This window comes from Streptopelia decaocto, assembly GCF_964273445.1.
Source record: "Streptopelia decaocto genome assembly, chromosome: 15".
NCBI classification, from domain to species: Eukaryota; Metazoa; Chordata; class Aves; order Columbiformes; family Columbidae; genus Streptopelia; species Streptopelia decaocto.
The window spans coordinates 12,988,130-13,015,609 of record NC_138670.1 but is presented as its reverse complement, the minus strand read 5'-3'; the positions used below and the strand labels follow the sequence as shown (position 1 = coordinate 13,015,609).

Sequence of the window (27,480 nt, the reverse complement as noted above, 5' to 3'; positions counted from 1 at the left end):
GTGCCACCTCCAGCAGAGCCACCACACGTTCGCAGAGCCCAGGGAATGACAGGGCCGGGCTCCTGTGGGCAGGGCCCACACACAGAGATCACTGTAAGGACGGTCCCGTGTGTCCTTCCCACGGGCAGGCACATCAGACACAAACCCGCTTCTCTGCCCCCATCCACCCACCACTGCCGTGTCCTCCCAGAGCCACAGAGCCCTCAGCACAGGACACACATGGAGCTGCTGGAGCCACAGGAATGACCCGAGGCTGGAACAGCTCTGCTGGGGGACAGGCTGAGAGAGTTGGGGTGTTCAGCTGGAGAAGAGAAGGTCCAGGGAGACCTTAGTGCGGCCTTTCTGGACCTAAAAGGGGCTGGTAAGAAAGATGGGGACAGACTTTGGAGCAGGGCCTGTTGTGACAGGACAAGGGGTGATGGTTTTAAACTAAAGGAGGGAGATTCAGGCTGGACATGAGGAAGAAATTGTTGCCCTGAGGGTGGTGAGAGCCTGGCCCAGGTTGGCCAGAGAGGTGGTGGCTGAACCATCCCTGGAGACATCCCAGGCCAGGCTGGACGGGGCTCTGAGCAACCTGAGCTGGTGCAGATGTCCCTGTCATGGCAGGGGGGGCACTGGGGGAGCTGGGGAGGGCCCTTCAACCAAAACCATTCTCTGATTCTGTGATGGTCCCTCATCGGCACAAGCCCATACAGCTGCTCGCCACCCTTCACACCCACCAGTCGACACAGCCCCAATGCACCAGCCTGGGCTCTGCAGATCACTCAGGATCACAGGAATCAACTCAGGGCCCTCCCCACATGAACAGCCCTGAAGGACTCAGGGACTTCTTCAGCAAACCATGGTCCTGTCCCTCCACTAGCGAACACCCACCCAGGGCTCTGCACAACACCCGGCACTGACAGGGACACGACGCTGGGAATCTTATTTTGATTCAAGTAAAACAGGCGAACCTAACACACATTCTTTCTTTACTTTAATGAAAAGATTCTAATTGGTACAAAACACCATCAAGCCAGAGGAACATTCAAGTGTAAAGTAATTCACCGATGTCCTCAGCTCTAACTCCACAGCACAAGGATTCAGCGTCTGGTTACAGAGTGTTTATCCCCTTGCTCCTTATGAGAAACGCCTGGAAAACAGGAGTTTGGTTTGGTCTGGAGCTCCCATCGGTGCCCTAGCCTGGATCACAGCCCTGGCCCGGATCACAGCGCTGCCCGCAAACAGCTGAGTCAGCACCACTGCCTGGCGGCACAGAAACGAGAATCCGCACCCAAAACCAGCAGCGCTGACACCCCGAAACCACGGCCCGAGCCTGCTCCGCTCAGCAAGTCAGCGCACCCAGAGCCTGACAACAGGAAATCTCTATGTTTGCTATTTTTGGGTAAAGACACAAAGCAAAATAACCACACGGCAGCGTCGCCGGATCCTCCCGCAGCCCCGCTGCGGCTCCGCACGCCTCCGCATCGCCCACGGCCCCGCGCTGGGAAAGCTGCGGGGAAAGGGCCACGGCCACCCCTCCCACACGCGAGATCCTGACCCAAAGCCCGGCCGAAGGACGCGCCTCCCGCGGCGGGTGACGGTCCCAGGACACGCAGCCAGCGCGCCCGCTCCCCGCAGCGCTGCGGGCACACCCAGCGCGCCCGCAGCCTCCCACCATCTCCTGCGCCGGCTGCATCCTCCATCGGTATCTGAACACACTCCAGAGCTGAAATATTAAGGGGCAGAGCATTCACAATACTTTATGTAATTAAATCTGTAGATGCTAGTGCTCCGGAACACAGCGTACCGAAACAATTATGGGAAATGGGTAAGTGGCTCCCACACTAATCAACTTCTGAATGACCTTGTGGGACAGCTAATTATACAAAAGCCAGTCCGCATCGGTGCAGGACTGGGGGTTTATTCTGCCGCAAGTCCAACGCTCTGGCGCTCCACTGCTCCCTGCACAACACAACATGATGCACCGACCCTGCCCGGCGGTGCCACGGGCAACCAGCACCCCAACCACCGGCCCCGCTGCACAGACACAAACATTAACATGATGCCTTCCACAAACGCGGTTACACTAGTTTGTATGTTGGCTGTGTGTTTTCCTAAGCCTGCAGCATTAGAAAGCGGTTGGCGACCATGCAGCCTAAACCTGGACTGGGACAGCGAGTGCAACCTCAGCACGGCTCCCCCTGCCCACGTTCTCTTTCTAAAATATTCTGAAGCAACATCTTCATTCTAATCAGACCGTTACAAAATCAGGTGTTTGCTACCTCATTTCTCCTGCATAAAGCCCCATTTCCAGCATTTCAAGATAAGATCCAAGAGTGGTTTTGTTTTAGGACAGAGGAGGCAGCCGGCTTTTTAATATGTTCACAGGGTTTGTTTTCTGCAACTCGAAGCCGTGCTTGTTTGTGGAAGAAAAGCAAGTGTTCATCCCAGAAGAGCTCTGAACATGGAAATATCCCTAAAATACTCCATTTGTTAAGCATCTAACCAGCCCACCACACAACGGAGCCACAGAAATGACGCTGGGGAGGAGCCGCGCGGACACGGGGCTCTGCCCGCGGTACGGAACACGCTGTCCCCCCGTACACCAACAAACACCACACAGCGCGCAGCACAGGGGAGAGAAACACACACAGAAACAGCTCAGCTAAATACGGCTGCCATTCATCTACCAAACTATCTGAAGATATGGGTGAATAACAAAGGCACAGCTCTGGCGCTTGCTGTGAACTGGTGTTCCTGTACTGCCACCGGGCGCTGCGCTTGGTGCCTCTCGCAGCATTTCCCCGTCCACACGGATCCACACGAACGCTCCAGGAGAAAGGCACATACATCTGCGTTCCAGAAGCATCGTTAGGTCATTTTTACTGCCTCTCTACAAATTACAGTCACCACCAGGAGCTTTAAAGACCTGCTCAATGCTGTGCGACCAGACGAGATGATGTTTGGTGCACACAGTATTGTTCAAAACCCTTTGTGTCTCTGTGAAACCATCAGCTAGTTTTAATTGCATATGAAATAGTATCTGCCAGGGTTTCTGCACAATTTAGCAAGCACAGAAGAGCAGGTTTACGAGGAGGTTTTCAGAAGGGTCCGGTTGCACGTTCGCACACTGAAACACACTGTACCTGACTGGTTGTTCCTCATGCGGATGGCCTTGGCCTTGGCCAGCTCCAGCGCCGTCACCCAGCGCTGCCTCTCCACCTCCGAGTTCGCCTTCAAGTGGTACGTCCTTCCCCCGTTGGAAAGCACGATGTTACACGAGTCCTCTGTGTCGATATGAGCCGTGGACAGGTTGATGGTCCCGCGACACGTGTGGGCCATTTCTGCTTGTGTTCTGCATGGGAACAGAGGGAAAAGGGAGCGTCAGTCCTCAGCCTGTCCCCAAAACCTCAGCCATGATGCCCCTGTGCAGCACAGAGCCACGAGGATGATGGAGTGGAGCATCTCCCGTGTGAGGAAAGGCTGAGGGAGCTGGGGCTCTGGAGCTGGACAAGAGGACACTGAGGGGGGACTCATTCATGGGGATCAATATGGAAAGGGGGAGTGTCAGGAGGATGGAGCCAGGCTCTTCTGGGTGACAACCAGTGACAGGACAAGGGGCAATGGGTGCAAACTGGAACACAGGAGGTTCCACTTAAACATGAGAAGAAACTTGTTCGGGGTGAGGGTGGCAGAGCCTGGCCCAGGCTGCCCAGGGGGGCTGTGGAGTCTCCTTCTGTGCAGACATTCCAACCCGCCTGGACACCTTCCTGTGTAACCTCATCTGGGTGTTCCTGCTCCATGGGGGGATTGCACTGGATGAGCTTTCCAGGGCCCTTCAACCCCTGACATTCTGGGATTCTGTGACCCACAGGAACATCCTGAGTGGGCAGCGAGCCCGTCAAAGCTGACACAGCCAGAGAAGCTCCTCAAACGGAAAAATAAGGACAGTGCTGCTGCATTTGGATCAAGCTTTTCATCATCCCCAGCACTGAGGCTGCTGGTTTCCCATCCTGCTGAGCTGATTCTGGTTGCCCTAGAAGTCAAATTACCAACTGCACACACTGGCCTCTCTCATTGCATTTGCATTGCTGCTCTTCTCCCCTCTCCCTGCTACCTCACCTCCAGCACCCAGGACTTTGTGGCTCTTTGTACCCTCTCCCTTCAATCCCTGTCCTTTGCCTGTGTGTGAGAAGATCTCTTGAGCAAAGATCTGTGGCGGGTACACTCGACCCCCATGCGAACCAGAGCAGTTTGGCGCAGGCTCCAGAGGAGGGAAAGGCCAGAACTGCAGAGCTCCCTCCAGGAGCCCCAGGGGAAGGCGAGTGGAGCGGAACCGCGGTGCCGAGCGGCGCAGGAGCCTCGTGCAGACCTTCCCCACCGTCTGCAATGACCACGAGGCAACCGCTCCGTCCTGTCAACACCACGGCCTGGAGGAGCCTCTGTGAGCTCCTGCTGAACGAGTGAGCTGGACAGCAATGGGCTCACTACTCACCGCTCAGCGGGTGAGCCCAATTCAAGTCCAATATTAATCATTTAGCTTAAGTAGATGCACGCTAAATGTAATGAATTCTTTAGAGACATAAGGTTGTATGATTTTCAATAAACTCTTTGCTTCACGTTACTTGGTAAGCTGGATTTGCTAAAAGTTTAAACTGTAAAGTTCTGCTCATATTTACCAAAAGCAACTACAAACTCCACTGGACACTTGTGAGATAAGGTCCAGTTTGCACTTTGCTGGGAAAAATGGAGCTGACTGGGGAAACAGCGACCCAGGGCTAATGCGGAGACATCACAGAAACTGCAAAACGGGGCCTGTTCTGCACTTTGCTGAGCAGAAAGGATTTATTCAGTCAAAACAGTATCTGCAAGGCCATGGACAATAAACCACGTCCACAGCTGAACAAAACAAAGGCCCATGTGGAATCAGTGAAAAGATCCAATGAGAAGCAAGAAGACCCCAAAGTGAAATATTGTTATTGGACTGAATCATGGTCTGAATGGTCTGCAAAGATATAAAGTTTGTAGTTTCTGTGCTCGGGTGGGACCTCCACACAGGTACCAGCGTGAACCGGCCCTCCCGCTGTCCCACTCCATTCAAATCTCCGTCTCTCTCCCGAGGGCTCAGTCTCCTGACATCTGCTCCGCATTGGGCACAGGCCCCTCAGAGCTGCCCCTGGAGCTCCGAACACAGACTGCGGGTGAACGGTCACCAGGGAGGGGACAATCCTGACGTTTGCACCGCGACGGATACGGCCCCGTCTGAACGTTCGCCTTGGGAACGGGTGCAGGCCCTGGAGAGCAGGGCACAGCATTCGGCTTGGCACATCTCCCCATGCAGGAAATAACAGAGCCAACCCGCCACCAAACTTCTCTTCAAGAAATCTGTACGTTGTTCTGTAGGGTGCAGAACCCTAAATTCCTCCCCTGTGACAGGAAGTTCAGAGCATCCTGCAAATCCCCATTTCTCCCCATGGTCCCTGTTCTCTGCTGTGAGGAGCCTGGTGGCGCTCGGCCCCTCCACCCGCGAAGCGACACTCAAGTTCCACTAAAAGGTGGAACCCGCACCCGCAGACCCATTCTGCTTCATCGCAGGATCGACTTATATATATTTTATATATATATTATAGCTATAGCCCTAAATTACTCCCCTGCAACAAGATCTCCCTCTGCAAATGTGAGGGATGCACCCGCCTCCCCCAGCAAACCCACAGGGGTTTGGTTCAGGCTCCACAGGAGCGAAAGGCCGGAGCCGCAGCCGGGCCCAGAACTCCTGTTAGGAAACCCCCAAGCAGCAGAACGGCCCAGGGAACCCCCATAAGCTGTGGGTGCAGGGGTCTGGTGCAGACCGTTCCCACCATCTGCAGTTTGACCACGAGCCTACCGCTTCATACATAAATCCGACAGGCTGGGTGAGCAAGCGCGAGCTGTCTCTGCTACACAAGCTGCGTGGTGCTGATCTTCTGCTCCTCACACACCACTGCAGGAGCCCCGTTTAATTTTTATATTAATCATTTTTAGTTTAAATAAGTACATCTTTAATAGACTGGATAACTTAGGATTATAATGTCATACGATTTTTAGTATACTACCCACTCCACATTACTTAGTAGGTAAATTGGGTGAAATCTGCTCATATTCTGCTCATATTTAACAAGTTTGACTCTGCTTGAGCAACGCAAAGCAGCTACAAACCACCTGCAAGATAAGGCCTGTCTTCTACCGTATTGAGCGAAACAGGATCCTCTGGGGCAAAATTACACCTGAAAGCAGCTACAAACCACCAACATGTGCGATTAAACAAGACGAGGGCCTGTCCGAGGTCACTGAAAGGATCCAGTGAGAACAAGACCCCAAATATTGCGGCTGCACCGAATCACGGTGTGAGGGGCGGGTGACGGGTCCCTGAGGGTACAAAACCCAGGGATTTCTGTTGTAAGCAGGTTGAGATGGAGAACGATAGAACTTTGAATTCCCCACCCAGCGATGTAAAAAATCAGGTGTGCACACATAACCCTTTGGCCATAAATACATATAACCCCTCACCTGTTTTCCTTTGCCCTCTGTGTCTCTTAGACGTGAACCATTAGTCTAGGCCTAAGTTGGGATCCACCTGCACCCAGACTCCTCTCTGAGGAGGAGTTTAGAAAGCAAGGGGCTCCGTTCTGACCGTCGGGATGCAACAGGAGGGTCTCCCGCTGCCCTTCCGCATCTCCTGACCCCGTAGAAATCCCTCTAAAACACTCTCACCCAGTTTTTTGGTGTATTTCCTCCATGCAGTAACAAAGTGAACCATGCAACCGAACTCTTAAGTCACACTTTAACTGACCTAAATATTGTGGCAAGCGGGACCCTAAATCACTGCTCCGCAACAGTAAAGCAAAGGAAAGTGGCACAACGCCTCTTGAGCCATTAAAACACCTTTATAGCTGGCAGAATTGCTCCCTCCTTCTTCAGGCCCACACGGCGGAGCAGGGGCCTGTCCTGGGGCTCCGGTCCCCGAGCACAAACCCAGAAGAACCTTCCCCCCGGAGCTGACAGCGTCCCCAGCGCCACGGCCAGGCCCGAAGCCCCCGGCCCGTCCCACTGCCCGGTGTCCCTGCCACACAGCCCAGGGCTGCTGCTCCCAGTCCCGTTCCCTCCAAGCCGGACCCTCCAGCACCCGCGGCAGCTGCTGCTCTCCCCATCAGCAAAGGATTTCTACGTCTTCAGATGTTCTTAGCTCTCCATGGGCTTTTAGAGAACCATAGAATCATTTCAGTTGGAAGAGACACTCACGATCACTGAGTCCAACCATAACCCACCCCTGGCACTGCCCCATGTCCTGAGAACCTCATGTCCGTCTGTCCAACCCTCCAGGGCTGGTGACTCCAGCACTGCCCTGGGCAGCCTGTTCCAATGCCCCACAGCCCTTTGGGGAAGAAATTGTTCCCACATCCAACCTCAACCTCCCCTGGCGCAACTTGAGGCGTTTCCTCTGCTCCTGTCACTTGCTACTTGGGAGAAGAGACCAACGTCCTCCATGCTCCAAGCTCCTTTCAGGCAGTTGTAGACAGTTTAGCTTTAGCAAAGCTGAAGTGATCACTTAATTATTCTATTTATTAGTTTTCCTCCTTCTCCTTGCCAGCTCTGGTCCCACACCGCCACTCGCCAAGCAGGTATGACAGACTCACAGGATCATTTTGGCTGGAAAAGACCCTCGAGATCCAAGTCCAACTGTTACCGCGCCGGCTGAGCTGCTCCCTGACCCAGAGACGCTTTGTCTGCTCAGAGCACACCAGCTGGAAGAGCCGCACGGAAACCGACAGCCGCTTCTTAGAACACGACTCACAAAATCAGTTCGGTTGGAAGAGACCTTCAGGATCATCGAGTCCAAGCATAACCGACCCTGGCACTGACCCATGTCCCTGAGAACCTCATCTAAACACCTTTTAAACCCCTCCCGGGATGGTGACTCCTCATTCCTCACCCACCCGGACACCTTGCCCACTGCCCAACGCCCTGTCCCCCTGACAACACTGCCCAGAAAGCAGGACTGCGATAAACACACTTGTCATTTGGCCACTTCGGGGTCCACAAGCGTTCCATGTTCTCCTCCAGCACCCACGGACCACTCACATTTACAGCACCTCGCATTGACGCTGCGCAGCAAGGTGGGACCCTCCTGGACAAGCCCGTTAAACAGTTGATGTAGAACTGACATTATTAACACTTAGAAAATTCAGTTCCTTCCCATTTTCCTTCCTGACACAACTTAATCTTGCCCAGCATGTTCACCATTTTCACCCACATCATTAGTCAAAGGTCCTAGAAGACTTTTAAAGACCTTAAACCCCCTAAATCCAGGTGGCCATCCTGGGGAAAGAGATGAGAGCAGGACGGTGCTATCACAGGATATATCACCTCATGTACTTTTAAATGCCTCTTGTCCAAGTCATTTCCAGAGTCCTCTCTCCGACCCTTTTCCTGACATGACGACATGCAGGAGGAACCGCAGTCACTGCAGGAATGACGGGCTCTGTCCCTTGCCCCCAGCCCAGCAGCACAGCCCTTCCTCGGGAATGTCCCCCCAGTCCGTCATTCCTCAGCTCTCCTGGACAGACGCCTGTTTGAGCCGCCCCGGGGACACCGCAGGAGCCCTTGGCAGGTCAGGCCCTGGCCCATCACCCTCATCATCCTCAGCATTCCACAGAGCAGTTTCCATGGGCCTTGGGCAGCTGCTGGGAGCTCCACGTGTGAGGACGATCCTCCCAAACCCTTCACTCGGGGCAGTAAGAACTGCTGCCCCTCACGCACCCCAGCGCTTCTTACAGAAGCTCAACCTTGTCACTTGAAGTATTTTCCAAACGAAGGGGGGAAAAAAAACACTTATTTCCAACTGGTTTTGAAGGCTTCAAGGCTATTTGTTGCATTATAAAGCACCAAACACTAAGCTGATCTCACCCCAGATGCACGAGGCTGCTTCAGGATCCAGAAGGTGAAAAGCACCCTTGCCCACAGCCTGGAATCACCGGTTACACAGCCCTGCTTCAAACCCCACGACTCTCCACCACCCTTCTGCTATTTTCCTCCACTTCTTCCTTGTTTCTTTACCCCACATGTTTTAACCCAGCTATTTGCTCCCAAAAATATGGCTCGCCCAGACGCAGAAGGTGACAGTTCATCCTCACCTGGGTTTCAGGTGCTCCAGCTGGGCAGATGTCTCTGCTGATTCTACATGGTGGTGCCAAGTGTGTCCCCCTGACTCTGATCCCCCTCTACACACAGAATCCTCCCCATCTTCAGCCAGCTTCACCTTTTATCAGGGCATTCCCAGTTACTCCTTTTTTCCACCGCTAACAGGCTCCCTCCACCTCAACACCGGCCACCCACCAACCGGCTGCACGGCTCTGCTCAGGTCACTAATGACACCTCCACAAACACACTGAAGTCCAAACGCTCTGCTCCACCCTGGGGAGGCCACATCTGGAGTCTGTGTCCAGTTCTGGGCTCCCCAGTTCTAGAAGGACAAGGAATTACTGAAGAGAATCCAGCGCAGGGACACAGAGATGCTGAGGGGTCTGGAGCATCTTTGTGATGAGGAGACACTGAGAGAGCTGGGGCTGTTGAGCTGGAGAAGAGAAGCTGAGAGGGATGTGATCAATGGATCAATAGCTCAGGGTGGGTGTCAGAGGATGGACCAGACTCTGTTCAGTGGTGCCCAACGCCAGGGTGAGGGGCAACGGGCACAGACTGAAACACAGGAGGCTCCATGTGAACATGAGCAGAAACTTGTTTGCTGGGAGGTGCCAGAGCCTGGCCCAGGCTGCCCAGAGCGGGTGTGGAGTCTCCTTCTCTGAGACATTCAAACCGCCTGGACCCACCTGTGTGATCTGCTCTGTGACCCTGCGTGAGCAGGGCTGGGCTGGGGATCTGCAGAGCTCCTGCAGCCCAGCCAGACTGGGATGCTGTGAAAAGTGATCACTGACCACAGCTTTTCCAAAATTTTAAAATCAATCACATCTTCCAAGCCAGGAGCTGAACGACTCATCAGCTGCACACTGGAGGCTGACATGAGGACACACAACACCAGCTCGGCAAGTACCGGACCATTCCCAGGTGCCAGGATCATCTCCACGTATTCCTGAGAGGCTCAAGCCCATTTGCACGTTGAACGTGGTGACAGCCCCATCACATGCCACAGAGAATCTCCAATTACCAACACGGTCCACACTCCACATCTGTAAAAGCCACCAAGGAGTCGCAATGGGCTTCCTAAACCTTCTGGCCCTGCTCCCCGTGCTCCTGCTCCCCAGGTAACACACCAGCAGGCAGGAGGCTCCAGGTGTCTAGAAGGAGGTTTTACAGCTGTGGCCTAGAGTTGTTCTCAGAAAGACAAAGTTCATCATGGGATAGAATCACAGAATCATTCTGGTTGGAAAAGCCCCTCAACCTCAACCTCCCCTGGCGCAACTTGAGGCCATTTCCTCTCATTCTGTCACTTGTTCCTGGGGAGATGGAGATACAGTCCCGCCAGGGGAGGACAGGCAGCGATCCGGGCGATCCTCACCTGCCCTCACTGCTGGGGCTGTGCCGGGCAGAGGGAGCCATTTGGGCTGAACATGCACTCAGCTCCCCTGTTCCCCACCGCCCCAGCTACACTACTCTCAGGATTTCTCCCACCTGCTCAGCCCTGACACTCCTGCAGAACAGACTGAAGCGGGGCCACATCCAGACACAGGAGCCATGCAGAACAAAAGCCCCTTGGCTCCTCCTGAGGACTCACGGTTCGTGTCCCCCAGCAGCCACATGAAGTTCAAACCCAATGTACAGTGTGCTTACGTTTGCTTGCAGGGGGGTGAGTTTGGCTCCAAATGAAATGAAGCACCAATTTTAATTTCCAAAGTCGTCCTCATGGTGCAGCACGTACTGATGTGTGCCCAGGAGAGATTACACTTCCCACCTGCAGAGAACTGCTAAACTGATTTTCTCTTCTACACAAAACAAAGGTCTCTGAGGTGACTTCACTAAATCAATTCCAGTCATATTAAACAGCCTTGCTTTCCCACCCAAGCAAACTGTTTCGGTGCAGGTTTTTGTTCCCTAAGTCACCTCCCCGTGCCAATCGGCATGGGAAATCAGCTCCTGTCAATCAGCACCCACAGAATCACAGAATCCCAGAGTGTCAGGGGTTGAAGGGCCCTGGAAAGCTCATCCAGTGCAATCCCCCATGGAGCAGGAACACCCAGATGAGGTTACACAGGAAGGTGTCCAGGCGGGTTGGAATGTCTGCAGAGAAGGAGACTCCACAACCCCCCTGGGCAGCCTGGGCCAGGCTCTGCCACCCTCACCATGGAGAACTTTCTTCTCATGTTTAAGTGGAACCTCCTGTGTTCCAGTTTGCACCCATTGCCCCTTGTCCTGTCACTGGTTGTCACCAGAAGAGCCTGGCTCCATCCTCCTGACACTCCCCCTTTCCAGATTGATCCCCATGAATGAGTCCCCCCTCAGTCTCCTCTTGTCCAGCTCCAGAGCCCCAGCTCCCTCAGCCTTTCCTCCCACGGGAGATGCTCCACTCCCTGCAGCATCTTGGTGGCTGCGCTGGACTCTCTCCAGCAGTTCCCTGTCCTGCTGGAACTGAGGGGCCACAACTGGACACAAGATTCCAGGTGTGGTCTCCCCAGGGCAGAGCAGAGGGGCAGGAGAACCTCTCTGACCTACTGACCACCCCCTTCTAACCCACCCCAGGTCCCATTGGCTTCCTGGTCACAAGGGCCCAGTGCTGGCTCATGGTCACCCTGCTGTCCCCAGGACCCCCTGGTCCCTTTCCCCTACACTGCTCTCTAATAGGTCATTCCCCAACTTATACTGGAACCTGGGGTTGTTCCTGCCCAGATACAAGACTCTACACTTGCCCTTGTTATATTTCATTACACATGGGGCAGGCACCTGATCCAGCCCTGAGCAACCTCTTCACGCAGAAGAAAAAGTCCGCGATGCCCTTCAAAGTCCTCGTGGTCAGACCAATGTGCTTATTCACCGCCGGCAGCTCAACTATTGCATAACGTGATCCGGGCAGATTTCCTGATTCTCCACTTTCTGCGCTAATCTGAGCGCTGCACATATGGGAGAGCACAGGGCCAGGCGAGAAAGCTGACGGGAGGTTAAACGTGGACAGAGACCACACAGCGCTGGGCGCTGCGAAGTATCTGCGGGTGTTTGCTGCTCCTTTACAAAGCCAATGGATGGGATGAGATACAAAACTACAGCGGTGCACGGGAGCGATGGGGGATGGACGGCCCTGCATCCCTTGCAGACATTAAATTAAATGTCAACAGCACGTAGGACACAGTACTAGAGATTTCAGATTGGCATCATGGCTCAGGCACCCTACCCCAAGTACAGCAAAGCTCTTACATCACAACAATTGCAGAATGCCGGATTTTGGATAAACCTTCCAAGATCTTCTTTGTTAAAATATTATTTGCAGCATTTCTCTCTTTTGTTTTTTTTTTTTTACTGGAAAAGCTGCTTCAGCTACTTTAATACCACAAATCAAAACAGAGCTTGACAAGACAACTTACCAGCATTGGTTACTTAAAAAGGCCTTTGGTATAAAACTCCTGAGCCCACATTTTAGCAGCTCCCGTTGTGCAGCCCGACAGACCAGCTGCGCACCACAGTGCAGTCAAAGTACAGAAAACATCACAATTTAAAGACCTGCTTTCTGGTTCTGGAGGAAAACTGGAGCTACGGTACGACAGCGACACGCAAGAGAACGATGCTCCCGCTTCTCAACAGCTGTAAGAAATTCTACTACGTATAATACAATGAAATCCCTTTGTAGGAACTCAGAAGAGAGATTTATCAACAGAACGAAGAGAAGAGGGTGAAAAAGTAGATTACAGAATAATTTTGGTTGGAAAAGCCGCTCAAGATCATGGACTTGAACTGTTCCCCACCCCTGTCCCTGCCCCATGTCCTGAGAACCTCATGTCCGTCTGTCCAACCCTCCAGGGATGGTGACTCCAGCACTGCCCTGAGCAGCCTGTTCCAATGCCCCACAGCCCTTTGGGGAAGAAATTGTTCCCACATCCAACCTCAACCTCCCCTGGCACAACTTGAGGCCGTTTCCTCTGCTCCTGGCGCTTGTTCCTGGGGAGCAGAGCCCGACCCCCCCTGGCTCCAAGCTCCTTTCAGGCAGTTCAGAGATCAGAAGGTCTCCCCTCAGCTCCTGTTCTCCAGCTGAACCCCCAGGTCCCTCAGCCGCTCCATCACACTTGTGCTCCAGCCCCTCACCAGCTCCGTTCCCTTCTCTCATAATAAAACACTTTTATCTACCAGCTCCGCGGCTCTGACTCTGGTGATACCACAGCACAGATTTACCGTCAGGTGCTGGTGAGATGTTGCTCACACGGATTTTGTAGCTGTATCTGTGCAGCTCTGCTGGACATTAATAGGATGCAGGAAATCACGAGCAACCCAAGCATGTTCATTTAAACAGGCAAGCACAGCGGATGCTCGCGGAATTTCTCTGCTGAGATTTCCTTTCATCCCCAAGGCTCCACATCATTTCTGAGCAGCCTCGTCTCCCCTAGAACCCAGCTTGTCCTTTTCTCACAGCGCAGCCGGCACTGGGCGCAGGCCCTGCCAGGGAACCGCGGCTGCTCTGCGCAGCACCCGCTTTCCAGGCTGCATTTCAGTGTGTTCCACAGCGTGAGCACCCAGCGGGAGCTCAGGGAGAGCACAACCCAGCTCCAAAACCAGAGCACACGTTTGCAACCCCGGCAGCTCGAGAGCTGCTTTGGATCCACCGAGCAGCACAGGTATGAGAGGAGCAGGGAGCCGGTTACGCTATGTCCTGGTGCGGAGCATCGCGCTTCACTGCGGGCTGAAACACTCGGGCCAGCGAGCGCACAGCTCTGCAAACTCAACGGGACGCTACACAAACACTGACCTGAGGCCTCTCTCCTAAGCCGGGAGGGACAACACCACCTGTGTCCCTCTGGATCGCCAGCACCTCCACAGCAAAACACAAACACAACTTACACCCAGAAAAACGACCTCTTGAAGTGCGCTCGCTGGCTCCTCCTCGAGATCTTTCCCCATTATCTCAAAATCATTCGTTCGCAATCATTCCCAGGAACCAGCACACCCGATTCTGCACCTTAAATGCTCAATTCTCATCACTCTTGGGGCTGTTCTGCTTTCCAGTGTGAAGGTGGGTCACTGCAGGGCCCAAACGTGTCCCGGCGCTGATGGCAAAGTGCAGGGCGAGCGGCACCCAGAGACTCGTGTTCCCATCCTTCCGATCCCAGCGTGTCCTTCGCTACACAACAACAGGTAAAATTTGGGCATGTACGTCAGAGGCTGCATCTGAACCTCCACGTCTCTGAGCACACGCTTCAGCGACCTCGCCCGCAGCACAAGGAGGATGCTGGACCCAGCAGGGCCCACAAGCAGCATCTGAGTCATTGTGCTCCCGGGGGAGCAGCCGCGAGCGTTTCACAGGAATCTGCTGTGAGCCACAGCCTGGCAACCGGCAGCACACACGCCAGACAACTGCCAGGTTATCGCTCGCTGCCTGCCAACCGGGAATGTTCTAATTTAAATAGCATTTACAGGAAAATCCACTGCTGTTCAGAGGATCACAGAATGTCAGGGGTTGAAGGGCCCTGGAAAGCCCATCCAGTGCAATCCCCCCATGGAGCAGGAACACCCAGATGAGGTTACACAGGAAGGTGTCCAGGCGGGTTGGAATGTCTGCAGAGAAGGAGACTCCACAACCTCCCTGGGCAGCCTGGGCCAGGCTCTGCCACCCTCACCATGGAGAACTTTCTTCTCATGTTTAAGTGGAACCTCCTGTGTTCCAGTTTGCACCCACTGCCCCTTGTCCTGTCACTGGTTGTCACCAGAAGAGCCTGGCTCCATCCTCCTGACACTCCCCCTTTCCATATTGATCCCCAGGAATGAGTCCCCCCTCAGTCTCCTCTTGTCCAGCTCCAGAGCCCCAGCTCCCTCAGCCTTTCCTCCCACGGGAGATGCTCCACTCCCTGCAGCATCTTGGTGGCTGCGCTGGACTCTCTCCAGCAGTTCCCTGTCCTGCTGGAACTGAGGGGCCACAACTGGACACAAGATTCCAGGTGTGGTCTCCCCAGGGCAGAGCAGAGGGGCAGGAGAACCTCTCTGACCTACTGACCACCCCCTTCTAACCCACCCCAGGTACCATTGGCTTCCTGGCCACAAGGGCCCAGTGCTGGCTCATGGTCACCCTGCTGTCCCCAGGGTGATTCTCTTCCACAACCTCCACAGAGAAACCCTCGTGTCTCCCAGGCCCGGGATGTGCTGAGCTGCTGCTCCTGGCTGTGAACGCTGGAGACTGATGTTCTGTCCGCGGTAGGACAGGGGCTGTGGGGAGCCCTGCGCAGACACAGGACTCGGTGTCTGACCAGGGATGCGGCTCCCGCATGTGTTGCTTTGCAGCCCATCTGCTGTGCTACGGGTTTCTCGTCTTGTTCTTGATAGATCAGCGTGGAAATGTTTACCGTTGTTGTCTTGCTGAGAAAACTAGGGAAGGGCTGCAGAGCCCGGCGGTGTTGAGCGGTGTCGTGGTTGAACCCAAGCTGGCAATACAATCACACAGCTGCTCACTCAGCCCCTCAACACCCCCCAAAATGGGGAGAGAATTGAAAGGGAAGGGAAAAACTTGGATTGAGGTAAACACAGTTTAATAAAATAACTAAATACTAATGCACTACTAGTAAATATATATATGTAAAGTAGAAATTAAAGATACTCAAAACAATTCCTCATGAACTCTGTCCACAGCTGAGCAGGCAGGCCCAGGCAGCAGCACCTGGTGCTAAAGCCGATCCCAGAGGGATGGGAAAAAAGGAAAAAGGCACCTTCCTGTGTCACCTCATCTGGGTGTTCCTGCTCCACGGGGGGACTGCACTGGATGAGCTTTCCAGGGCCCTTCAACCCCTGACATGCGGTGACGCTGTGATCCCCCCGCACAGCACAACTGTGGGACACGGCGCTGGTCACTGCGCTCCCGCCGGCACCGCGCGGCCAGAGCCGGGAGTGCTGGCACTACCAGGAAAACAACAAACGCACACTGAAACTCATTTACACGGGGTGCTTTTCTCATAGAGAAGCAGTACCTACCAGGAACGGGTAGGAAACCCAACTATAAAGGGCTGCAAAGCTTCCCGCTGGCTGAGCCTGCTCATTGCTACTCCAGGGGATTCCAAAAAGAGGAACCCAGTTTCAAAGCAGTCGTGATTTCACGTTGGGTCCATCTTTTTGAAACACCCTGTATTTCTACCAGTATTTTGAAACAAGGCTGGCGTTTAATACAGAATTCATGCAGAGCTCTCAAGCTCGTGTTCGTACAACATGAAGATTATTCCATTTCTGTTAACCTTGTGGCCCAAGTGCAGACGCTTGATCCTCCTTATCCCTCCACACCTGATTACACAGGGACCAGCCCCATCTCTGCCTTTGCTTTCTCCGCTATATGACAACCTGGAAATAATCAGAAGTTCAGACAAAACCCACTTTTTTAACTCCCGTTCCCCCCTCCAAGAGAAAGAAGCAGCAGCAGAACTGGGCGATGCAATAGATGGGGACAGGAGAGAGGAGATACCAAATGGATTTATACTCTGCCTGCTCCACAATAAAGCCACGCGCCAATGCACTGAAATACTCTCAGCACCCTTTTCTTTTGAAGATGCAGGCCCACAAGGGTAATCAGGCAGGTCCTTTTCTTAATTACTTGAGGATGGAAATTTCTCCCGGGGGATTTTGTTTCATTACCAGGAGTGGGGGCAGCACAGAAGACGCCGCGGTGCAGGATGAACCACGGTGCCCGTTTGAACACAGCCGAGCAGCGAAGCTCCGTCATCCCAGGGGACGCTGCTCTCTGCTCACGTTCAAGAACCACAAACCACATCCGGATGATACACAAGGACTTCCATGGAGAATTCGGAGCCTAACGAGACTATACAGTGGATGAAAGATCGGTCATGGGCTGCCGATCGCACCCTGGGCTGCGCCCCCGGCCCCGTGGGCAGCAGGTTTGGGGGGATCCTGCCCCTCTGCCCCACTCTGTGAGACCCCCCTGCAGTGCTGGTCCAGCTCTGGGTCCTCAGCACAGGACACACATGGACCTGCTGGAGAGGGGCCAGAGGAGCCACAGGAATGACCCGAGGCTGGAACAGCTCTGCTGGGGACAGGTGAGAGAGCTGGGGGGTTCAGCTGGAGAAGAGAAGCTCCGGGGAGACCTTAGTGTGGCCTTTCTGGACTTAAAAGGGGCCCGTAAGAAAGATGGGGACAGACTTTTGAGCAGGGCCTGTTGTGACAGGACAAGGGGTGATGGTTTTAAACTAAAGGAGGGAGATTCAGGCCGGACACGAGGAAGAAATTGTTGCCCTGAGGGTGGTGAGAGCCTGGCCCAGGTTGGCCAGAGAGGTGGTGGCTGAACCATCCCTGGAGACATCCCAGGCCAGGCTGGACGGGGCTCTGGGGAGCTGGGAAGGGCCCTCAAACCCAAACCATCTGTGATTCTCTCTGCATTAGGTCAAGCTCTCCGATCCTTCAGTGACCCCGGTAGCACAACCAGCGCCCGCCCACGTTCCCCCCCAGCCCAGGGCCAGCAGCTCCACGTCTCACCGCACCAGCCAAAGGCTCTTGTGCCACCACCACGTCCCCAGCATCGCCCACACCAGCCAGCAGCCCCAGCCCCACCTCAGCACCAGTTTCCAGCCCCACGAAGCTGCCATTGCGGGGTCCCCTGAGCCCCAGCAGCCCATCCCTGCTCAAACCTGGTGCTCGATTTCACAGTCACCATTATCCCATTCTCAACACGGGAACACTGGGAATATCTCACGCAGAGCAGCCCCAGCGCTGGCTTACAGAAACCCGTCTGCACAAGCGCTTCATGGCACATTTCCCGACACACTGAGATTTTGCGCATCCTTTGTTCAGGATAACGGGGGGTATAAAGTGAATTTTCTGCCTTCACTTTTATGAGTGAGAAATTCCAAAACGCACTCGAAAGCGGGTGTTATTTTGAGGCCGAAAGCTCACACGCCTGCAGGCAGAGGATGTAAGCGTGGGCGCCAAACCCCTTGGGGTTGTTACTCCTGCTTCGTTCAGGAAATAAAAGGTTTTTACGGCGACCCAGTTCCAGAACACGAAGGCCCAGGAGAAGGCAGGCGCTGGCTCGGGGGTGATCCCACATTCGGCATCGCGCGCTGGGTCAGCACAGCCCTCCCGCACCACGAGCTCCACGGGACAAACAGCTCCCATCAGCTCTCATTTCCTTCCTCTTTTTCCCCTCACCAAACCTACCGAACCGCAAGCAAAACCCAAACAAGCATATGGCAAGCGTTGAGATTTCTGCAAAAAGACACGATTTATTTCTATTTAAAGGGCGATTAATCTGCAGCTGGCTGCAGTCGGGATGGGCACGGATTAGGAAGGATGAGGTTTAAGGGGAAAAGCTGCGATCCTCGCCGGCCGCAGGGACGGTGCAGCTCGGCACATCACGCGAATACTCCCCATGAGCCATCCAGCAGCTTCCAACACCAACGAGCCTCCAACGCTGCACGAGCAAGGATTTATTTTTAACTGAAAACCTCTCCTATAAATAGACGGATGCATTAAGCGAGTAACTCTGGATTTCCACTCCTTTCCCCAGTGCTTTGCCACCTCAGCTTGGCCGCGACGCCCCCCGCGCAGGGCGAGCCTCTGCAAGACGCTTCTGCTCCGCGTCATTTACAACCACACCGTGTCTCTCCAGGCTTCACAGAGAGAACGAAACCCTTCCAGGGGGCTCAGGGGAGGTCATTAGTCGGCGGGAGATGCTCGTGCACGCCCTGCGGTGCAGGACACGGCACCGCGCTCGCCATGTGCCGTGAAGGTCCAACGCAGATCTCCCAGCCGTGGTGCCAGCGCCGGGTCAGAGGCGCCGGCGGTGGAACAGCGAGTCTCGGAGAATTCACTGCTGGCCAAGCAGACTGAATAGATGGTCGGGTCAAGAAAACCAACAACGCCCTGAAAACACCCAGGCTTCCCCCCGCGTCTTCTCTGAAATAAAAGCGCAGGCGAGATGGTCAAACAGCACCATTCGGCTTGTCCACAGGCAATCTCTTCCAAATATATAATATACCTGAGCAGAGTGCCTGGGTATAGGGCCCGTTTTCCTAAGAAAACAGTGTGTGAAGCGTGTAGAAGTGCACACAGACTTGTAAACGCTTTTGCTGCTAACAGCAGAACCACAGTGAAGGGCGCAGACTGCCCCGGTTCCCTTCCCCGCGTTCCCCAAAGAGGAGATGCTCTGTTTGCACAGCGCTCCCACAAACGGACCAGCCGCTCCAAGGAAAAGGGGACTCTAAAAGCAATCTATCCAGGCACATCATCTGCAGGATTAGCTTTATAACACATTCAGAATGGGCTTTCAGAACACACTTGTGACGCACGCGCACAGGGCGGGTTTTCTGCCAGGAAACCTCAGCAGCGGTCAGGGGGAAGAAGAAAAACCAACCTCCAAGCAATCATGCAGAGATCAGCAAGATACGGTCTGGCAAAGGGATCTTGTGTTGGGTTTTAATGAACAAAGATTAAAAAATACATTTTAAATTAAAAAAAAAAGTTATGAGTAAGCATCCCCGTTCCTGCCACCGCGTCGCACTATCTGCTCGCACCCTGGGGACGCCGGTGGTGGCCGCGGCTGATAAGGGCACCGGCCCGGTAAACACAGGAGGTGCCGGGTGGGCGAGCGGCTTCCCCGCTGCCCAGGGAGAGCGTCAGCGTGTGCCGGACTTCATGTCACAGAAACTGCTGCTGGAGCTGCGAGTCTTACACTAGAGGCTGTGTTTGTGTGCTGGGTTTGGGCACCACATCTGTGGGGCATTGGGAAGGAGTTTGCAAAGCACTGGGGAAGAGTCTGCTTATATATAAACTGTTTATACATATATATATATACACACACACACATATAAACAAACCATTCAGTAGGGCAAGAGCCATTCTCCATGCTGGCATGACCATACAGCCGCATGCGGGTCTCTGCTCTGACCAGCACCGCTGCAGCCTCCCAGAACAGGTTTTCATAGAATCATAGAATCATTTCAGTTGGAAGAGACCCTCAGGATAATCGAGTCCAACCATAACCCGCCCCATGTCCTGAGAACCTCATCTCTGTCTGTCCAACCCTCCAGGGATGGTGACTCCAGCAGCAACATCACTGGGGACAGTAACACCATCACAGAATCCCAGAGTGTGAGGGGTTGGAAGGGCCCTGGAAAGCTCATCCAGTGCAATCCCCCTGCCAGAGCAGGAACATTTAGATGAGGCTACACAAGAATGTGTCCAGGTGGGTTTTGAATGTCTCCAGAGTAGGAGACTCCACAACCTCCCTGGGCAGCCTGGGCCAGGCTCTGCCATCCTCACCATGAAGAAGTTTCTTCTCAAATTTAAGTGGAACCTTTTGTGTTCCACTTTGCACCCATTGCCCCTTGTCCTGTCACTGGTTGTCACCCAGAAGAGCCTGGCTCCATCCTCCTGACACTCCCCCTTTCCATATTGATCCCCATGAATGAGTCCCCCCTCAGTCTCCTCTTGTCCAGCTCCAGAGCCCCAGCTCCCTCAGCCTTTCCTCACACGGGAGATGCTCCACTCCCTGCAGCATCTTGGTGGCTGCGCTGGACTCTCTGCAGCAGTTCCCTGTCCTGCTGGAACTGAGGGGCCACAACTGGACACAATATTCCAGGTGTGGTCTCCCCAGGGCAGAGCAGAGGGGCAGGAGAACCTCTCTGACCTACTGACCACCCCCTTCTAACCCACCCCAGGTACCATTGGCTTCCTGGCCACAAGGGCCCAGTGCTGGCTCATGGTCGCCCTGCTGTCCCCAGGACAAAAAGCCCCTGGGGAAAACAGAGTCTCCTGCAGCACAGGTGCACCCTCGGCACTCCATCACCTCTAATTTGAACACCCTGGGTTTCCTGCCATTCAGGCTCTTCTCTCTTTGCCCAGATGTAGTTCCCGAAGACAAAACCCCAGCTCAGGGTACGCGGTGACTACAAACACACCGGAGCGGGAGCAGAGCCCGGGCTCACAGCTGGAGCTCAACGATCCAGAACCGCCTTACAAACCCTGTTCACCTCTTCTAAAAGCGCCAGAGGAAGCACCCCAGTTTACTGCTTTCTTTAGTTCCCAAGCAAAAATGCTAAAGATCCAGAGGGGAAGAATCCCACCAAGCTTTGCGGGCAGCACGGCTGCCAAGTTTATTGCATCAATTCCAAGTTTATGGAAGGTCTGGTCCAAACCCCATCATCTCCGCAGAGGTTAATATAAACCCAGACCTGGGCGATGCACCACTTACGTGCTTGGCAACTCATTTATAAGCAAGAGCGACCAACAAATGACAATACACAAGGTTAATTTGACAAATGCTCTTACTGCACAAGGCGGCTGAAATAAATGAGCGGAGCAGATCAGAGCCTCCAGCAGCGCTGCTTCTTTTTACAGCCTCTGCTTTCCAGCCTTGCTTGGTCCTTCACCCTGGGGAACTGCGTTCAGTGATCAGAATAAAGATCAGCCCTAAACAGCTCAGGTTGAGAAATACGTCGTGTTTTTTTCAGACTAGAGAGTTTGGGGGTGTTTGCTTTGAGCACATCCTTACCCAGCCCTTCTGAGATCGAGCGCGGACAGAAGAATTTGCTTCCAAGAATTTGAGCAGCTCTCTTTATGCAATTTACCATCAGCATTCATGTTTCGAGGCCCAGATAAATTGTCTTCAGAGACACCACATAAATTACAGCCTGTGACCTCGAACGTTGCTTTAAAGTCATCGCGCTTCTGACTTTTTGCCAGCTTTGGAACAACGCTACAACTACAGCGCAGAACTTCTTTCTGTACAAAACATTGAGATGTAGGTCCAACGGCCACATGGGGCACAGCTGTATTTTTTCCTCTATTTTAAGGCCTGGGCACATGAAGACCAAGCTAAAACTTCATATTTAAAACCTGATCTAACTGTCATTTCTCAGCCCTTGACTGTGAGGTCCTGAGTTCAGCAACCACCTTACTACAGGTTTACATACTGTGCGGCGTGAGGCCAGTGTCCAGCTGTGCCCAGATGTGCACAGCGCTCCATCCCATTGCGTTTCCTCACCGAACACAACGAGCAGCTGCTTCTGCTCAAGATAAATAAGACCATCAGTGACAGCAGGAACCTCCTGCAGCCACCCCGAAACCTCCCTCCAGACTAAAAAGATGTTCTACAAGCAGCACATCCCATTCCGACTGCAGGGCCTGTTCCACACAGCCCCGCAGGGTCAGCTCGCGGGGCTGCGGGCACGAAACTGCTCCCCAAGTCTGGGCAGAAGAGGGGAACATCGACTTGAAAACCAAAAGAGGCTCTTATATGTGTCTACAATTTCCATTACCTATGAAAACATCAGGTTATCTTCCAAGGACACACTCCTAAGAGGTTCTCAGGCCAGTGAAGCGTAATTTGTTCCAGAAGAAATGATGAAACAGAGAGAGGCAAACGCAAGCAGGAGCTTAAAACATCCCTGCAATGTAAGAGCATGGGGCAGTGTGGCACAATGTGAGATCTTTCCCGTTCCTTACAACACTACCCAAAACACAAGCAATTCTGGCAGCTGGCTTTTCAGCCACTGGACATGCCAAGAGCTTATTTTAAAATAGAAATTAAGTGCTTACTGGGCCGTGATTGGGACACATCTCTTGGACCAAATCCTGCGGATGCCCCAGTGACCTTGGCCAGCACGTCTGGACAGACCTGGTGCATCCCAGCGGCTCCACCTGCGAGTCCCAACACGGCCGTTCCAGCCCTGGCACCTCCAGACCCCCCAACACCGACCTTGTGGTTACCATCAGAGATGGTTTATTTATATATATCTGATTTATGTATATACGTGATAGAATCCATTTATATTGTATCGCCTGCATACTGCATCGCATCATATATATTGTATTATCAGTAATATAGAATCATAGAGTCACAGAATAATTTTGGTTGGAAAAGATGCTCAAGATCATGGAGTCCAACCATAACCCAGCCCTGGCACTGCCCCATGTCCTGAGAACCTCATGTCCGTCTGTCCAGCCCTCCAGGGATGGTGACTCCAGCACTGCCCTGGGCAGCCTGTTCCAATGCCCCACAGCCCTTTGGGGAAGAAATTGTTCCCAGATCCAACCTCAACCTCCCCTGGCACAATTATTATTGCTTTATTACATTATATTAGTTGTATTATTACATGTAATTTCGATTGTATCATATAATTTGTGACAAAACTCTAAAATAATAAGCAAGCACTGGGCAAAACTGTGTTACTGTTTTTATCTTCTCAGAGGAAGAGCAGACAGACAGACAGACTATTCGGGTAGTACGGACACCACATTCCGTCCAGCCTGCATGCAGGAATAACCAACCATACAAAGCACCTATAGGTGCTTTCAGATATTTATCCTGGGACCCGAGTCACGACAACAGCCCTGGGCTCAGTGTCCAGGGGCGATGGGTTTTCTGCAAAGATCTCGTGGGTGTTGCCGTGGGCACCAGGAACACAAGAGTTAAACGTGTGGCCCAGAGGGAAAGCAAAGCCGGTGACCTTCACACGGGACAGCGCTCGCCAAGACAAGGACGAGTTACAGCTTGAAGCCAATTTCCCAACTGCTCAAACCCGACTTCCAGTGTTCGTTCAGTGCGCTGTGTTGCAAGAAAGCTTCCGTGGCGCAATAAGATGCTTGGAGACTTTAATGGAGAAATATTCACAGCATCCCAGGCTGGTTGGGTTGCAGGAGCTCTGCAGATCCCCAGCCCCACCTGCTCACGCAGGGTCACAGAGCAGATCACACAGGTGGGTCCAGGCGGTTTGAATGTCTCACAGAAGGAGACTCCACACCCGCTCTGGGCAGCCTGGGCCGGGCTCTGGCACCTCCCAGCAAACAAGTTTCTGCTCATGTTCACATGGAGCCTCCTGTGTTTCAGTCTGTGCCCGTTGCCCCTCACCCTGGCGTTGGGCACCACTGAACAGAGTCTGGTCCATCCTCTGACACCCACCCTGAGCTATTGATCCATTGATCACATCCCTCTCAGCTTCTCTTCTCCAGCTCAACAGCCCCAGCTCTCTCAGTGTCTCCTCATCACAAAGATGCTCCAGACCCCTCCGCATCTTTGTGTCCCTGCGCTGGACTCTCTCCAGTAATTCCTTGTCCTTCTTGAACTGGGGAGCCCAGAACGGGACACAGACTCCAGATGTGGCCTCCCCAGGGCAGAGCAGAGTGGGAGGAACCTCCCTTGACCTGCTGGTCACACTCTTCCTCACACACCCCGGGTACCGTTGGATTGTTGCCCACATGGCACATTGGTGACTCCTGGTCACTGTGTTGTCACCAGAGCTCCCAAGCTCTATTCCAGCTGTCTGGCACAGTGCACACCTGCCCTCTGTCCCACCAGCCCCCGCTCGCGGTCACAGCCCAGCCCGGGGTCTGTGCCCAGGCACCTTCTCCAGCAGAACCCACTGCCGCCCCCCCTCCCCTCCACCCAGCACAGCCCCCCAGCCACCACAGCAGCAGCAGCGTCTACTCAACGTCACCACCTTTCATTTCTGCAGCCGCTTTGGGCAGCCAAGGCACCTCCACAGAAACCCACTGTACATTTACCATGAACGAACGATTGACGAGTAAACACACATTTTGCTCAACCAAGCGCTTTGCGGGGCCGTGTGACCCCCAGCCCCCCCAGCACCCCGGCTCTGCAGGGTTTGCCGGCAGGTCCCACAGCCCCACTGCAGGTCCTGGGCTTCATGACCGGCATTAAAACCAACCCCGAGGGCTCGTGTCCAGCAGCTCCCGCAAAGGGACAGGGCTGGGAACAGTTTATTTTTAGCCCTCCGCAGCATTCATTTCCATAGGAGACGCATCAAGCACCTTCTCTAAACGCCGCCCCCTCTGCCCCGCTCGCTATATCAAAATTAGGCTGCTTGAGACAGAACAAAGAGATTGTTGTTTGCTAATCGGGAAATTAAAACCGGACCAAGCAAGTGAAAAAAACACAAAAGTAAAACCAAGAGCGGCAGAAAGGTATTTGCTGTGTGCCTTACCAGCGATAGCACCGATACCCGCTCCCAGCAGGGTGCAGGACGCACAGAGTTACACCTTGGAAAATAAAAACCGTAAGTGCAGCTCAGCACCACAAGGAAGCCAGTTCTGAAGGCCATTTTTATTTCGTCATTCCGTGAGGAGTGCGGGAAGAGCAGCAGGTTTAAGCCTTCAATTTGTTTTTTTCCCAGAGGAAAGCAGCGCTGCTGTGACGGGAGCAGAAGCAGGACATGCAGGAAAGCTTGCCATGGGCTCACACCAACGTCTTGAGGATTACGCACCAGTGAAAAAGCACTAAACTGCTCTTTTCCCAAGAACGCAACCTGGATCACATCATCTCCATGTTTGATTAGGACTAAACTAAGCTGTTGGGACTACAACACTTGGACATGGGAGCAGCTTCTCTCTACAGAGACCTGTTGGAGCAGGAACACGACTCTTGGTGCTGTATTGAAGAGAGAAAAACTGCACTTCACTTCAAGAATAGAATCATGGAATCGTTTTGGCTGGAAAAGCCCCTCAAGATCATCAGTCCAACCATAACCCACCCTGGCACTGCCCCATGTCCTGAGAACCTCATGTCCGTCTGTCCAGCCCTCCAGGGATGGTGACTCCAGCACTGCCCTGGGCAGCCTGTTCCAATGCCCCACAGCCCTTTGGGGAAGAAATTGTTCCCAGATCCAACCTCAGCCTCATGGGCCTTCACTGATTTCAATCACAGGAGTGCACTGGAAGCAGACAGTGATTTCAAGCATTTCTGCTGGGTTTCCATCCCCCAGGTTACAAACTCACCCTCCACATCCCACACGTCACCACCACGGTGTTGACTTCGGTTTTGTCCCGTACAAAGCCAACAAAACTCCCCACATGTTCTGCCATTAGCAAGTACAGTAAAAAAATTTAAGGTGAAAGACAGCTTTGCAACACCCAGCAAAGCCCCCTGGTTGATCCCACAAGTACAGGTTTGGGTCTTGCATTTTATCCTGTTCTCCTTCCATCTGATGAGGATACACTCAGCACAGAGGGGAAAAAGGCAGCGGTTCCAGACACCCTGCAAGTCAAATATCAACTCCTTCCCATGCAACTCTCGCATATCCTCTGAATGCTCCAAGAGGGGGTTTTGTGGTTTTTCCTAAAGCTATTTTCCCCGGGGAACCTCTGCTGATGCGGCAGCAGGAGGGATGCATGAGCTCACCCAGCAACGTCCCCTCCATCAAACCTTCCGCACATCTGGGGCTCCAGTCCCAGCACGACAACGTGGGGCCTGGAGCTCCGTACGTCCTGCTGCCAACCCGGACAAGGTACCGATCCCAGGCGGGGCCAGCAGTCTGACCCGCTAAACCTTATCCCATAGTCCTGTTTGGCTAAGGGAACAAACACATTTACAGGCGTTGCTGCTGGCAGCGTGTGGTTCACGGGAACACACGTCCGGGGGTTAGGAACACTTGGTTGGTTGTATATACAATCAACAGCTCAGGCAAACCAGCAGTTCCACAAATAAATCACAACTTGGAAATTAAAAATATACCCAATGGTAAGAGTAGGGTTTACTTGCATGACACATGGGACAAAGGGATTGCAAGATTTAACTTCCTTTACAAGGCAAATGAAAAACAGCAGAAATATGCAAAGAATGGTGTGTTGAATGAGAGACAAAAATGGAATTCCCTCCATACCTGTGCCAATGCCCTGATTCGGGGGAACGCCTGCTATGATTAGAAGGCAGCTTACTGCTGGCATTTCAGGCAGTTACTTGACAAACCCTTCCTAAAACTACAGGAATGCAAATCTTCACCACGGAAACACCATGGAGCAAGTTCACAACGAGATTAAAACCCAACTACATTACAGATTATGTCGTTCTTACTCCCATTACAACCACCCAGCTGTATCCTGTGAAAACAGGGGCAGAGCAGCAACATCAGGCAGGAAAACTCCCCATCACGCTCAGAATTTCACTGCAAATGCATCAGCACCTCCCTGCACCAGCATCCTGGCTGGTACCAGCACTGGTGTGGCCAGCAGGCCCAGGGCAGTGACCGTCCCTGTGCTGGGCCCTGGGGAGGCCAAACCGCCAATCCTGGGGCAGTTCTGGGCCCCTCACGCCAAGAAAGGCCTTGAGGTGCTGGAGCGAGTGGAGAGAAGGGAACGGAGCTGGTGAGGGGCTGGAGCACAAGTGTGATGGAGCGGCTGAGGGACCTGGGGGTTCAGCTGGAGAACAGGAGCTGAGGGGAGACCTTCTGATCTCTGAACTGCCTGAAAGGAGCTTGGAGCCAGGGGGGTCGGGCTCTGCTCTCCAGGAACAAGCGCCAGGAGCAGAGGAAACGGCCTCAAGTTGCGCCAGGGGAGGTTGAGGTTGGATGTGGGAACAATTTCTTCCCC

The 27,480-nt window shown here is 53.6% G+C and overlaps 1 protein-coding gene across 1 annotated transcript in view; it reads right to left on the bottom strand.

The window, feature by feature from the left end:
- OSBP2 (oxysterol binding protein 2) overlaps positions 1–27,480 on the bottom strand; it is a 132,284-nt gene that overhangs the window by 93,458 nt on the left and 11,346 nt on the right. The window contains exon 2 of the mRNA XM_082065980.1: positions 3,129–3,337. Coding sequence (XP_081922106.1) covers positions 3,129–3,337 — 209 coding nt within the window. The remainder of the gene's footprint in view (positions 1–3,128; positions 3,338–27,480) is intronic.